Source organism: Crocodylus siamensis, chromosome 4 (assembly GCF_052110815.1).
Source record: "Crocodylus siamensis isolate JL-2025a chromosome 4, ASM5211081v1, whole genome shotgun sequence".
In the NCBI taxonomy this organism is placed as follows: Eukaryota; Metazoa; Chordata; order Crocodylia; family Crocodylidae; genus Crocodylus; species Crocodylus siamensis.
Window position 1 is genome coordinate 55,637,338 of NC_143398.1, and position 15,179 is coordinate 55,652,516.

At 42.4% G+C, this 15,179-nt stretch overlaps 1 protein-coding gene across 2 annotated transcripts in view; it reads left to right on the top strand.

Moving 5' to 3' along the window:
• The window catches only part of PDZRN4 (PDZ domain containing ring finger 4), a 386,959-nt gene that overhangs the window by 310,414 nt on the left and 61,366 nt on the right, over positions 1-15,179 (top strand). For both annotated transcript variants that reach the window (XM_090042335.1, XM_090042336.1), the window contains 2 exons: positions 7,421-7,674; positions 10,668-10,770. In XM_090042335.1, coding sequence (XP_089898461.1) covers positions 7,421-7,674; positions 10,668-10,770 — 357 coding nt within the window. The remainder of the gene's footprint in view (positions 1-7,420; positions 7,675-10,667; positions 10,771-15,179) is intronic.

Here is a 15,179-nt window from a genome sequence, read left to right on the forward strand (position 1 = left end):
GGGCTCTTACAATGATCTTTCTTGTGGTGGACAGCAAGCCAATCCACAGTCATTTCCAGTCAGATGTGTCTCCTTTCTTGAAGATTTCACAATCATGGCATCCTTGAGGCCATCTGGGATTTCTTCATCATTCCAGATCCTTAAGATGAATGCCCACAAGATGTTGAATCTCCTTAGCCTTGTCTTCCCACCATTTTTTTTTCATATTACGGGTCCTTGTTTGGACCTGTCTTGGCTTGTTGGAGATTCAATTTCTTTGCTTTACATTGGTGTCATTTTGCCAAGTACAAAAGGCCTTGCACTTGTGAATGATCAACTCTTGAATCTCCCAAACATCCTCATCAAACCAGTCTTGATATTTCCTGGTAGAGAATCCAAGTGTCTCTTCACAAGCACTGATTACAGCCTCCTAGGCAGCTAAGAGAGGTTTTAGTTTTATCCATTTGCAAAAGCTTTTAGAGCATCTTGCTATTTAAGGAAGTTTCTCAGATTTTCCTACCATTTTATATATTTTAGATCATCATTAAACCATCCCCCCCACCTAATGCTGCCGGCCCAGTAATACCTTTGTGTATAGTTCCTTCCCTCTAGGGTGCAGTTTTAATAGAGCCACTATTTAACCATCTCTTGCTTAAATTATCAGAGAAATATTGGGTATGTAGTGATGTAGAACATGTTGTTCAGAGTCCAAGAGACTATTTTGTGTGCTCAGTGTTTATATTATTTGATCCCAGTTTTATTCACATTGGTATCCCACCTCAGACATTCTTAGATACTCAACATAATACCTTCATTCTTAGAAACGGCTGCAAGAAATCTGCTTAAATAGGTTATGCTCGTTATAATGGTGTAGCTAAAAATATACATTTTCCCCATCAGAGGGGGTAACTACATCATACCAAGGTTGCCTCACATTTCCGTTCTTACAGGTTTGCCAGGGACAGATGCATATTAGACTCTGTATGAACCACCTGTTTCCCCAACAGAAAGTACCTATGGATTTTATGAATTGATGTGTGTGCTTATCTTATTACAGATGGTATCATAATGCATATTCATGAAGGGTTATGATTTATAATTTTTATCATAGGTTTTGATAGGAAAGCCTGGATGAGGATCCATTTGTCTGACCCAATTTGGAATTCTGATTCTTTGACCCTGGGGGTTGGAAGCATGCTCCATGCAGCATAGCACAGTTTCACTTCACTAGGGAAAAAAAGCAGAACTTATTCTACAAATGTCCAAAGGTGATATTTAAGTAACTCAGGTAACTCCAGGTGGATTTACTTGGACAGAGTGAAGACTGCCAAATTTCAGCTGCCTCATGTACAGTCTGTTGGTGCTTGGATATGCTTTTACATGGGCACAATTTCCTTGTTTTAAATTGTCCTGATTTTTGAGATTACAAAAAAAATGAAAAAGCAAAAACTAATCATGGGAAGTGACAATGTGTACATAGATTTCATAGATTTCGTAGACATTAGGGCTGGAAGGGACCTCGAAAGATCATCAAGTCCAGCCCCCCACCCAAAGGACAGGAAGTCAGCTGGAGTTATAGGATCCCAGCAAGATAAGCATCCAATTTGCTCTTGAAGGTGTTCAGTGTAGGTGCTTGAACCACCTGCGATGGCAGGCTGTTCCAGACCATGGGGGCTCAGACAGTAAAGAAATTCTTCCTTATGTCCAGCCTGAAACGGTCTTGCAGGAGTTTATGACCGTTCGACCTCGTCATCGCTTGGGGTGCTCTGGTGAACAAACGTTCCCCCCAGATACTGGTGATCACCCTGTTAAACTTATAGATGGCCATCAGATCACCCCTGAGCCTGCGCTTTTCCAGGCTAAAGAGCCCCATGGCTCTCAGCCTGTCATTGTAAGATCTGTTTTCCTGACCTCTGATCATGCGCATGGCTCTTCTCTGGACTCTGTCAAGCTATTCCACATCCTTTTTGAATTGTGGAGCCCAAAACTGGACGCAGTACTCCAGCTGCGGCCTCACCAAGGCTGAGTACAAGGGGAGAATGACATCCCTGGATTTGCTTGAGAAGCATCTATGGATGCAAGCCAGCATTTTGGTGACTTTACTAGCCACAGCATCACATTGCAGGCTCATGTTCATCTTGTGGTCAATGATGACCCCCAAGTCTCTTTCTTCTGTAGTGCTAGCCAGCATATCACTGGTGAGCCTATAAGGATGCTGCAGGTTTTTCCTCCCAAGGTGGAGAACCTTGCATTTTTTGGTTTAAACACCATCAGGTTCTCGTCTGCCCATTTGCTGAGCCTGTCCAGGTCAGCCTGGATCGCCTGCCTGTCTTCTGGTGTGGATGCTTTGCCCCAAAGTTTGGTGTCATCGGCGAACTTGGCAAGTCTGCTTCTGACTCCAATGTCCACATCATTAATGAAGATGTTGAACAATATGGGTCGAAGGACAGAGCCTTGGGATACCCCATTGGTCACAGGGCACCGTGATTATTGACTTCCATTTATTTGGCAGTTTATTTGGCAAGAGTAAAAGCAATTGAAATGTAATGGTTGTAATGGAAAGTGGTATGCCACCTAAACAAAATGTGTTTCTATTGCTGTGTCTATAACACACTCAAAAATGACCTAAGTGATAGTGCAAATGATCCACCATTAAATGAACTTGTTGGAGGAGCTGAAAAATATTTGTATGATGAAAGGTGAAGGTTCATATCAAAACAAGCAGTCAAGGAAGCTGTAAAATAAAGCAGGAGACTGGGATTAATACCCTTCAGTTCATCTTATATTTTACAACAAAAACCTATCTTCTACCATGTCACAATGTAAATTAGATCACATCAAGCCTCCCTTGCAATTTAATGACATTGAGCAATATTTTCCTGACTTCTGAATGTGACCACAATAAAGTGTTCTGTAGGGTAATATCATAAATTCCAGGTCAGATGTTCTGTTTTTGACTGCCACTGCCCAATTCACCCATTATTTTAAATGTATTCTTTTTAAAAATTCACCTGCAGACAAGTGAACACCTAGGAATTTAACAATCCACAGATTTTGTAGCAATCTACATTACACCACAAACACCAAGAACTAGAATCTGTTTCATTTTATGGGTCAAGATGGGATTATCCAGCTGCCTAACTCCTCTTCTTGGCACTTGCACACAATTTGGAATTCTATTCTAGGCACAGTATAGACCTCAAAACATCTGCACAGCTACTTTGCATGCTCAGTAGGGTATTGTCAGGCCAGGCAGATACTCACACTATATGCTCACTCTGCTATGCACGTAAGTCTGGAAATAGTAGCTGGCAAAAATTCATCCAAGGGTTAGGTGCCCTTCCATTATTTATCCAAATAAGCTTGTGGTTCATAACTGGCAACTCAAATTCTAATGCCCAGCCCCTTGCACAGAGAAGGGTTAAACCTACATTTCCAATTCCCAGCACAGTGCTAGACCCCCTTGGTCACAGGTTAGGCATTATCCAGAATACTTTCCAAATCCTCCCCTTTAAGTTGTCCTTCTAGGCAGCCTCATACATGAAATGAGGAAGAAGAGAAAAAGCTACTGTGAGTGTGGCTCCGTGGGATGCTTTTCTCAATGGGAGAGGCTCCAGAGACCTTTGCTCTCAGAAAGTTCTCACTGCTTTCCTGTCTGTTTTGGACAATACATAATAAATGCAGTAGCTCAGTTTGAAGATCTCTGGAGAGGGGACTGGAAAATGCTCAACCTGTAGCCTGGTGGCAGTAGCAGATTGAGGAATGGAGTAAGGCGGTGTTCAACACACCTTTTGGCTGTCCCACAGATGCACAATGAGCTTTGAGTTCATCACCTGGTTGTGACAGGGGAAGAGTCCCTGCTTTCACGCAGCTCTGGAGCCCAGAGGATTAATGCTGTTGCTCTTTCATCTTTCCCTCCTTCCCCCTCCCTGCTGAATTCAGCAGCAGATTAAGGCTGGGAACAGAAGTTAGACATAAACCATTTTAAGTGATCAGAAACTTATTTAAACCCATAACCAAACATAAGTTCAGTGCACATAAACCAGTTTCAGAATGGCCAAAATTGGTTTAAGATAAAGTTGGGTGAATGTAGTGTCAGACTTAACTGATTGGGTCAAACTGGTTTATGCAGCTCTGTACTAGACCCCTTCCTGGTTTAAGTTAAACCAGAGTCCTCCAGCATCTCCACATTTTCTGAGCCCTAGGCTGGTCTGTGCTGTCTGCTCCAGAGAACAGGGCTGGCCTTGCCCCTCTGCTTTCATGGCCAAAGCAGGGGTGGAGGCATGGCCAGATGTGTCTGGGCATAACCCTGTTAAGCACTTGGGCAGGGTGGGGGTTAATTCTTCCCCTCTTCCTCTGAACTACAACCAGGGTCTACCTGTCTGCAGGCAAGCTGCAGAGGTGGAGGCAGGGGCCGGGGCTGGCAGTGGAGCTGTGTTCCCAAATTTCTCCCAGCTGTTATGGAGCTGCTGCTGTGGGCAGGACTCTCCCCTTCCTCATCCACCCCTGCCCAGGAGTCTTCCCATGCCCCTGTCTGGACAGGCTCCCTCTTCCCTCACCCTCTGAACCCTACAGGTGAAGGTTGGGGTTTAAACCCCTCCTTAATCTTACTCAGGCCTGCCGGGGCCTGGGAATGCATTCCGCCTCATCTCAGCTTCCCTGTGGAAGAGAAGAGACGGATTCTTTAGCATTCCCGGGGTTCTGGCCTGAGCCACTACGGGCATGTGCCTGCATTTCCAGAATGAAATATGGATGTCTGTGCACTTGCAAATTGGGTCAATCTCTGCAGGTTAGGCTAACCTGCAAAGATTGAATCAATTCAGGCTCAGGCTTTTTGAATGTATGTCCCTAGCCCATGAGAGGTGATGAGCAGTGGCAGCACTCACCCCCTGGGCTCTGAAGCAACATGAAAGCCAGGTTTTTGGCTAGACTCCCTGCTGAGAGCCCACATACAATACAGCCATAACGAGGATGTAGCTGCACTGCCACACCCCATCTGGATCTGCCCTTGCCCGTTGGTTAGACAGGGATGGGAAGCAAGAGATTCAGCTTTGAAACTTCTCTAGGTGAAGGAAATCTAGAACCTAGATCTCTTGCTCCTTGTGGGAGTGGCCTAACACTAGGTGATTCGACTAAATCATGGGAGAGCTGCCTTTCTTCTCTGTCTAATATGCACCATTTGTGGGATTTTTCCCAAGTACAATTTTGGGATGTTAAGTAGGTGTGTATATGCTGTTGCATGCCTACCCATTCAAAGTAGAGACAACTGAGCATGCACTAGCTGAGTAGACACTTGGACATCTCCACTGCAACACAATGGGGTCTCAAAGTGAGTATAAGTGCAGCTGCAAAGCTTAGTATGTGCCTAAAGTAAAATAGATCTAGCCTTATATCTTAGCCCTCTGCATGTGTAGGTAATGGCATGATGAGATATACTGTGCAATCCACATAGTCATGCCTCCTGGCTTGTCACGCATGCACAACAGGAGGCATCATTGTGGGATTGTGCGTTAGATCTTTATTGTGTCTTATTGACAGTGCAGGGGGAGCATGATCCCAGCAAGATCAAGCTTCTCCCTACCAGCAAGAAGCACGTTCCCACAACTGGGACCCCATCTCAGCTGAGGGCTTCATTGGACACACCTGTGGCTGGAAGCTCCTCAGTTGCCATGGCCTCCCAGAACTGAGCCCTGGGAGTGTGAGAAACCCCTGGGGCTCAGACATCAGAGCAACTGCATTTCACAGCACTGGAGGCTCCACGCACCCCCAGAGCTGGTAGATGGCAGCCGTGCATCGCAGCAGCCAGGACTCAGCTGGGTCCAAGCACAGAAAGGCATGCTGTGGGACCCAGCATCTGCAGCTACAAGACTCTGGGTCCTGGAAACTGCAAGGTGCTGCAGAGACCTAGAATAAGAAGCTCCTGGAGCTAAGAGTCCCCTCAGTTGCAAGACTCCCAGCCCTGGGTGGGCAAGGTGTACCCCTGCACCTGGAAGTCTGGTCAGCTGACAGGGTTCCCAGATGCAGGAGAGAGCCTGCAATATGTACAAATCAGAGCATGTACAATTATAGCAGCCAACTATAAAATTAGTACACATTTTTGAGGTCTAACTTTATAGCTGGTTGGAACTTTTTATGGTTGCCCATGTAACTAGTCTCCAGGTAATTGCATAGTTAACCAGCTAATTGTGTGATACCTGTAATGTCCTCATCATGGACTGCCACCTTCATGGGGTGGAAAGGCTTGCATGTGCCAATGACCCTAAGTGCAACACCATCAGGAGTCTTGCACTCCTGGAATGGTAACCCATGGTGGTAATGTATCAGATGGAGGGCAGTCCAGCATAACGTAACATAAAGACCTCAGTGGTGGAACAGGTGGATGAAGAAGGCATACTTCTCAATGGCTAAGAAGTCGGATGAAGGCTTCAGTGGGAAAGTAACCCCAGTCATCTTGGATCTCATTGCCACTGGACAAAGGTTTCTCCTCCACACAATGGCCTCCTCACATAAAACAAGTTACATGCAGGTTTTTTCCACTGGATCCAACATCTACCACCATAACCAATTACCAATACCCATAACTTCTACAAAGTCCTGCAGTGATAGAAAAAATGGACTCGTATATAACCCTTCAATTGACCCATGGTCAACTGAGCATCCTCAACTTTAAGGGATTGTTGCTGCTGCTGCTGCTTCTGCTGCTGACCTGTAATGTGTAAAGGGGTGCCTAAAACTTCTCAACTTGCCTATTCTAGATAATTTGCTTATACAACTATACTGGCAAAAAAATTTTTACCTTGTACTGTACACAGTTCCCTTACTTATTGACCCTCTGTTTTTTTTACCTTGTAACTTAAGTTTACATTTAATTTATAATGCAAATTATATCAGTTAGATCTTCTATCTGACTAAAGTCTTAATGACAGTGTAACAATAGTAGATGAGTGACAAAACATTTAAAGTTGGCCTCATTTCCTTTCACATATTTATTGACATCTGCATTAATAAGAATATCTGCCAGAAATAGCGTCATATTCATGTTACAGAAGATTCTGAAATGGCAAACAAAATAAAACCTTAGTTTATACACTCTGTTTCTCTTTCTCGTGCACACATACACATACAAATTTTATAAGCCAGAAAAATAAATTACAAGGAGAGTTTATAATATATTTAGATTTAAAAAAATTAATTTTGCTTCTTTCTAATTCTAGCAGGACATTTCTTTAATAGTTCTAACATTTAATTTTTCAGCAAAGACCAAAGAAGTTATTTTCCTACCCAGTCCTTATGTCATCTGTTGCATGAATTGCCATAGAGGACAGTAAACATCAGAATATGATTTAATATACTGTACAAATAGAATATATTTTATGTTTCTATTATTATAAAATACTTTGTATTCTGACTACTAATTGTATAATATTCTCTTTTCCTTTAGGTCAATGGGAAGGACCTCTCCAAGGCTACACATGAAGAGGCAGTGGAAGCTTTTCGCAATGCCAGGGAGCCAATTGTAGTTCAGGTTTTACGGAGAGCACCCATTAATAAAGCACATAGTTGCCCACAGGATGTTCAACTTGTGGATGCTAGTACCCAGACTGACATTACCTTTGAGCACATTATGGCTCTGGCCAAGCTTAGGCCATCCACACCTCCAGTACCTGATATCTGCCCTTTTTTACTTTCAGACAGGTATGATTTACCTTTTTCTCCCATTTTTCCAGTCAGCGTCACATATTATCTTTAGTAAAATAAGGTACAGTAAAAGCGCTGTCATCTGGCATCCCCCAGAAATGGGGGATGCTGGTTAATCAAATATGCCAGTTAATCAAATGTGCACCATCTGATGCTCTCCCCGGCATCAATGTGCCAGGGGACAGAAAGGGGGGCCCCACGCAGGCTGCTTTGCCCCATGCAGGCTGCTTTGCCCTGGGCCATGGTCTGAAGAAGTGGCAAAGAAAAACTCAGCTCACAGCAACGAAACGGGAAGTCCCCTGGAAGTGGTACTTCCAGTTTCGCTTTTGCCACATCCATAGTTTCATAGTTTCTAGGGTCGGAAGGGTCCTGAGTAAATCATCTAGTGTGACCCCTTGCCATGGCAGGAAAGAGTACTGGGGTCAAACGACCCCAGCAAGGGGTCATCTAACCTATTCTTAAAGACCCCCAGGGTAGGAGCCTGCACCACTTCTCTTGGAAGTTGGTTCCAGATCCTAGCTGCCCTGACTGTGAAGTAGCGCCTCCTGATGTCTAATCTGAATCTGCCCTCTGCCAGCTTGTGACCGTTATTTCTAGTCACTCCTGGTAGTGCTCAGGGGAACAGGGACTCTCCCAATGCCTGCTGGTCCCCTCTGACTAGTTTGTAACAGGCCACTAGATCTCCCCTCAGCCTTCTCTTGTGGAGGCTGAACAGGTTCAGGTCCCGTAGCCTCTCCTCATAAGGCCTTCCTTGCTGCCTTCATAAGGCCTTCCGTGCTGCCCTCTGATCCCTTGGATGCTAGTTAATAGTTTTCTGGCTAATAAAGTGCCGGTTAACACAGCTTTTCCTGTATTTGTTTCAAAGAGATTTTTTGCTACCAAAGAATTAATTGCAGTGTTAGTATCACAGTTCTCTCTGGAAAATGCCACTTGACCATTTTCATCTTAGTCTATACAACGTTCACTGTTAGCCACTACTCTAGACTGGCCTAGAGCAGTGGCTGTTTCAGTCCTGAACTTCACTCACAGACTAGAGGAACCCAGTTCTGATTATTTCATACTCATAGTTATTTTTTTTTAAAAAAAGGCTTTATCTTAATTGAAGTTAGGGAGAAAGCCAAAAGGTTCATAAAATTTCATAAAGAATTGTTTTATTGTTATTGCATACATTATTATCATCATCATTATTATTACTATTTATGTCTCACAAAAGAGGAAGCAAAGAAACTAATGAAAGTTCACTTTCCTACAGCAAAACTGTACTGAAAGTATAGATATTAAACCTAGAGTCTCACCTGCCAAATGGCAAACAAAATGTAATAAATTATCAATAAAATCTCTACCTGAAACTTACTGGATTTAAATGTTGGCCTAGAATAGTTATGCTAAAATAGGGATCCATCCTATCTATCCTAATCTCATGAGGTTCAATAAGGACAAATGCAAAGTCCTGCACTTAGGATGGAACAATCCTATGCAGTGGTACAGGCTGGAGACCGATTAGCTAAGCAGCAGATCAGCAGAAAAAGACCTGGGGATTATAGTGGGCAATAAGCTGAATATAAGCCAAAAGTTATGAAGTGCCCTTTTTGGGAAGAAAGCTAACACCATAGTGGGCTGCATTAGTAGGAGTGTTGCCAATAGATCAAGGGAAATTCTTCTTCTCTATTTGGCACTGGTGAGGCCACATCTGGAGTACAGTGTCCAGTTTTGGGCCCTGCACTGTAGAAAAGATGTGGTCAAATTGGAGAGACTCTAGTGGAGGGGAACAAAAATTGTTGGAGGCTGGGGGACATGACTTCTGAAGAGGGGCTGAGGGAACTGAGCTTATTTAGTCTGGAAAAGAGAAGACTCAGGTGGGGATTTAATAACAGCCTTCAGCTACCTGAAGGGTGGTTCCATAGAGGATGGAGCTAGACTGTTCTCGGAGGTGACAGATGACAGAACAAGGAGCAGTGGTCTCAAGTTGGAGCAAGGGAAGTTTAGGTTAGATATTAGGAAAAACTTTCTTACTGGGAGGGTAGTAAAGTGCTGGAACAGGACTTTACCCAGAGAGATTGTGGACTCTTCATCCTTGGCAGTTTTTAAGACCTAGCTAAACAAAACCTTGGCTAGGATCATCTAGTTGGGAATGGTCCTACTTTGAGTAGGGGGTTGAACTAGATGATCTCCTGCAGTCCCTTCCAACCCTAATTTTCTGTGATTCATCCTCTATACTCTATGGTCACCTCCATGAGTTACTGCAATTGTTTGTCACTTATTTCCTTCCACCTTAGCCTTGTGCTATGCTACAGGCAAAACTGCAGTGATACTAGAGCTTTCCCCTTGAAGGCCACGAATTCTATGGGCCTCCAAGAAGCACAGCGGCAGAGTGTATATCATTTTTCAAACTCTCACAAGCACACAGACACAAAGCTCTGTGTAGGTTTTATCCAACCAATGCAAATGTCTTCTTTGTTGATGCTTTCAAGAGTATCATTACATTTACCTATTGACTTTTCCTAGAGAAGGGTATAGAGTGCACATTACTTCACTTAAGATTGCACATATTTGAGATTTCAGTTAAGGGATTTAAGGTGGTAAAATGTAGTAAGGGGAGTGTTGTTCTAATCTGAAGTGTGTTTTTGGGTGCACGTAGACATAGCCTTCATACCTACAGCTTAGGTACGTTTAACTAGGAGAAATCACAGATATTTTAATCATTGAAGCACGTTGCCAAAAACAACGTTCTGCTTCAATCACTTTTCAGAAATGATCGTGTATACATCTGACACGAGGTATTCAGTCGTTGAACACAACAAAATATAATTAACTGGTCTCTCCATTTGAAAGAGCCCCAGATCCTTCCTAGTTCCATTTTTTCGGACTGTCAGATCATTCAAAACAGAATTTCAGAGATGAGAAAACTACACAGAAGGTTTTTTTTATTATTTTTAATTTGAAAAACTATTGTCTCATCTATTTCCATTGTACTGCTTTGTTTCACATAGCTGCCATTCGCTTCACCCAGTGGAGCATGAATTTTACGAAGGTAACGACTATCTTTCCAGCCTGCCTGCTGATGCAGATAGAACAGAAGACTTCGAGTATGAGGTAAGATGATTGGCATACTGCAGCATTTCTTTTTACATTTACAGATCTTGTATTTGCACTGCTGATAACCAACTGCTGTGAGAAAAATACTAGCAGGGGTGCTCATTTAAAACAAAAACATAAAGAAGCAAGTTCTGTCATCACATATACCTATTCAATATCCCAGACTTCAGTAAAGTGTATGGTTATAAATGAAAGCAAGATTTTGCTATGCATGTCTAATTATGAGTTCAGAAAGCTTATTACACACATATCATGGTTGTGCAATGGAAATTGTAGTTCAACTTCTCTGCTTTTGCAGTTTTGACACTTTAAAGAAAGCCTTTCCTAAATCAAAAAACTGTTACTAGAAGCTTAATTGGTTTTTCTTCTCATTTTCAGAATTAATTAGCTTTTTTTCTACCACCTAAGAGTGCAGTCTTGCAGATGCTTAGGCACATGCTTCAATGTATGAAAGATCAGTCTCTGACTTTGAAATTGGGTATAATTTCTGTAACTTGTTTGTTAATATTTGAAGTTGTAAGGATTGAATTTACAACAAATTGTGCTCTGTACTATTTATATCTATGTACTTGTACATTCATTATACACTTTAATGACAGAAGTGATGGTTTTTTGAGTGACTGAAAAACTGTAATGTGTATCTTCCGAAAATGATAACTTGTCATTTGTAGTGTTGCCCTTCATTAGATTTGCATTTCACAGTTTAAATATTCTTCTTATTTGTCACTCATTAGCTTCTCATCCTTCCTATAATACAGTGGTAAAATGTTTCTAGTAGAAACTATAAACAGCACATGGTATTTTTTATTATTAAATTATATTCAGCTTTTGCATAACTTTATAGAGTTTAGTCTTTTCAATAACATATATATAAATTATTCAGTGGCTTACATGAAAGTATGAAAATATCCTTTCCTAATATTTACTCTCCTTTAATAGTACATAATAATTTTCTAAAGGTTTCAGATTACTGTTTAATATTTGGAAATGAAATGGATGGGGAAGCTTTGGTAAACAAGTACAGAGTTCACTTTTATTTTGTCTTTTAACTGTTAAGATATTCTCATACAAGTTCAGCAAATGTTCTTGTTACCCCCTAAAAACCTAGGAAATCTGAAGTTCCTCCCCAAGGAAACTGAAAAATCAAATAACATCTACTCGGTGAACCTCACTCAGAACAAACAAACTCTTATTTGAACTCTTAAAAAATCATTGTTGGGGATTAGTGAAATCATTATTTCCTCCAGTTGCCCTTCAGAGTAGTATCCAATAATGAAAGCGTCTCTCGTCTTAAGTTTGGTTTCTTCTGTAGGGCTTATATAATTTCAAATTCTTTGTTGAATGTGTTTATTTGCCCTGCTGCTGCCTTATGGCTGAGAGAGACTTTGTTTATTAAGGTTTCAATAAATTAATAAAATAGCCGATTAGCAAAAATACATAATAAAAATTTTAATTTTCATAAAAATTAAAGATTTTTCCCCCATTTAATCAGAATATCAGTGAGATATTAAAATGCAGACAGATTTTACATTTATATAGCGTCTACCACAGTGGAATCATGTCCTCTTTATGACCATTATTAATCCATAATAATAGCCAGCATAAGTATTATGACAGTGGTAAATGCTCAGGCAGGTTCTCAGTTGCCGGTAATCTCTACTAATCACACCATCGTAGTCATTAATTTACTGTCAGCTGTGATTCAGTTGCCCCAGGCAAACCCACTGAGTGACTGAAATAAAGAATATTTCACATGAAATTTAAATAAGAAAGTTGTCTGGCCTCTACAGAGAAGAATTTCTTCTTCAAAACTTGGAACTTTTGAGGTAGAAATGCCTGCATCTTCCACCCTGTAGCTAGTGAGCCTCCAAACACAAAAGACAGCCCCTACATTTAAATGTATATATTAGTATAATGGGCTGTGGACTGTGAGCAAAGAAGATATTTCTTGTTGTTTGATTCTGCATATGTTCAGGGAAGCATGCCTTTTAACTTTCTCTGTAAATAAACAGAATTTTATTAAAGATACTGGACTTTATTAGCAGTTTTTCCTAATAATGGAAAACTGTAGGGCTCTAAATGTTGGCCAACAAGTTAGGTCAAAAAGAGAAAACTGGTGTCAGGAGATGAGTGCAGTTCTCAAATACTGGATGGCTGTACCTGATGAACCAAGATGTCAGAAATAATGGAGGCATTCATGAAAGTCAGAAGTAGCCAAGAGAGTTTGAAATAATACCTAAAAAAAAAAGAGCTGAGGATTTCACAAAAGGAATTGAACCAAAGCATAAAGCAGCTGGAAACTATTTCTAAAGGGAACTAGAATTGCATCTGGACTTTTTTCCAGGAAAGACGGAGAGATTTCATAGACATTAGGCTGGAAGGGACCTCGTAAGATCATCGGGGCCAGCCCCCTGCCCAAGGGGCAGAAAGTCAGCTGGGGTCATAGGATCCCAGTGAGGTAAGCAACCAAATGTTTCTTGAAAGTGCCCAGAATAGGTGCTTGCACCACCTCTATGGGGAATCTGTTCCAGGCCTTGGGGGGGTTGGACATTAAAGAAATTTTTCCTTATGTCCAGCCTAAAACACTCTTGCAGGAGTTTGTTTTATTCACATTGCCAGCTGCAGTATCACCTTGGTGGCTCATATTCATCTTGTGGTTAAGCATGACCCCCAAGTCTCTTCTGGTCCTGATGCTAGTGAGTGTAGCATTTTTCTGTATGAATGCCATCAAGTTTTCATTCGCCCACCTTGCAAGCCTATTGAGGTTGACCTGGATCACCAGCCTGTCCTCAAGTGTGGACAGTCTTTCCCAAAGTTTGGTATTGTCAACAAACTTGGCTAGTCCACTTTTGACACCAGTTTTCAGATCATTTATTAAGACATTAAAGAGTACAGGTCTAAGAATATCCTCACCAGTGGCTGTGCTATGATGTCTGCCAATTCCTTTAGCACTCTTGGGTGCAACCTGTCTGGACCAGCTGATTTATGGGGGTCCAGCCTCTCAAGATGTTCCTTCACAAGATCCACACCAGTGTCCGGCAATATTCATCCTTACCCTGGTCATCCCGTGTCATGTTAGGTAGGGTAGTCCCTTTTGTGGCGGCCGAGTTGCCTGGTCACAGTCTGGGCCGACACGATCGAGCAGGTGGGGGCTAGCGGCGCGGAGTCAGGTGGTCAATACTCATATGGTTGCAGAAAAAAACCTTTTTATTTTCCTTTTACTTATGCCACCAGGTAATGGTAGTGTAGCGCAGGTCAGGCTTGGTAACAACGATCGTGTGTGAGGGTGGGGTACACCAGGAGATAACGGTGGCGGAAAAACGAGTTAGTCAAAACAAAGTCGAGCGTGTGTGAGGATGGGGTACTCCGGGAGATGACAGTGGTGGGGAAACAATCACAAGTGGCCAGCCTGTGAGGTAACTCTGGGCTCATGTGAACCAGGTTTCTGTGAGAGCTGGTCTCCGCTTTGGGCAGAAACTCGCTGGCTTAAATACTCTCCAGGTAGCCAATCACACGGTTCTCTTTTTGGAAAGTTCTAGTCAGATTACATAATGCCTAGTACATGACTGGGCATGCGTGCTTCGCCAATTCAAATTACCTCACTCAAATTACATACTGACCATGTGTGGGGCATGTTTGGACATGCGTGCTGGCTCCCTGGGGTTTTTCTACTTGCATGCTTGCACTAGCTTCCTTTAACTCTGTGTTATCAGCATCCTTTTCAATTCTGGTTCAGACACCTTTGAGCTCGTGAAAAACCAACTCAAAGTAATCATTAAGCAGATTGGCTTTTTCCTGGGGGTTACTAATCAGCAGCCCGAGCTGCCTTAGCAGGGGTCCAGTTCTGCCCTGGTTTTTCTTTTGACTCCCTACATATCTAAAGAATGACTTTTTATTGTCCTTAATTCACGTGGCCAGATAGAGTTCAGTTGCAGCCTTGGCTTTTCTAATTGGCTCCCTGCAGATGTGGACCAGTACAGTATACTCTTCCTTAGTGATGTTTCTTTTCTTCCATCCTCTATACTCCATTCTTTTTAGATGTAGGAGATCCATGAGTTCCCTGTTGAACCAATGGGGTTGTTAAGCCCTTTTACCACCTTTCCTATGGGTTGGGACGGACTCCCCTTGTGCTTCTAGGATCAGTTCCTTAAGGAGCAACTACCCATCCTGAACTCCCCTCCCTGTGAAATCATGGCCTCTCAGGGCCTCAAGAACAAGCCTCCTGAGCTTATGAAAGTTAGCTTTCCTAAATTCAAGGTCTGCTGCATTGCTGAGTGACTTGCCAGCTTTGTGATGGATGGTGAAAATGATCAGCTCGTGGTCACTGTCACCCAGGTTCCCTCTGATTCTTAGGTTGCTGATTAGATCACCCCCTTTGGCCAGTACCAGGTTCAACAGTGCCTTGC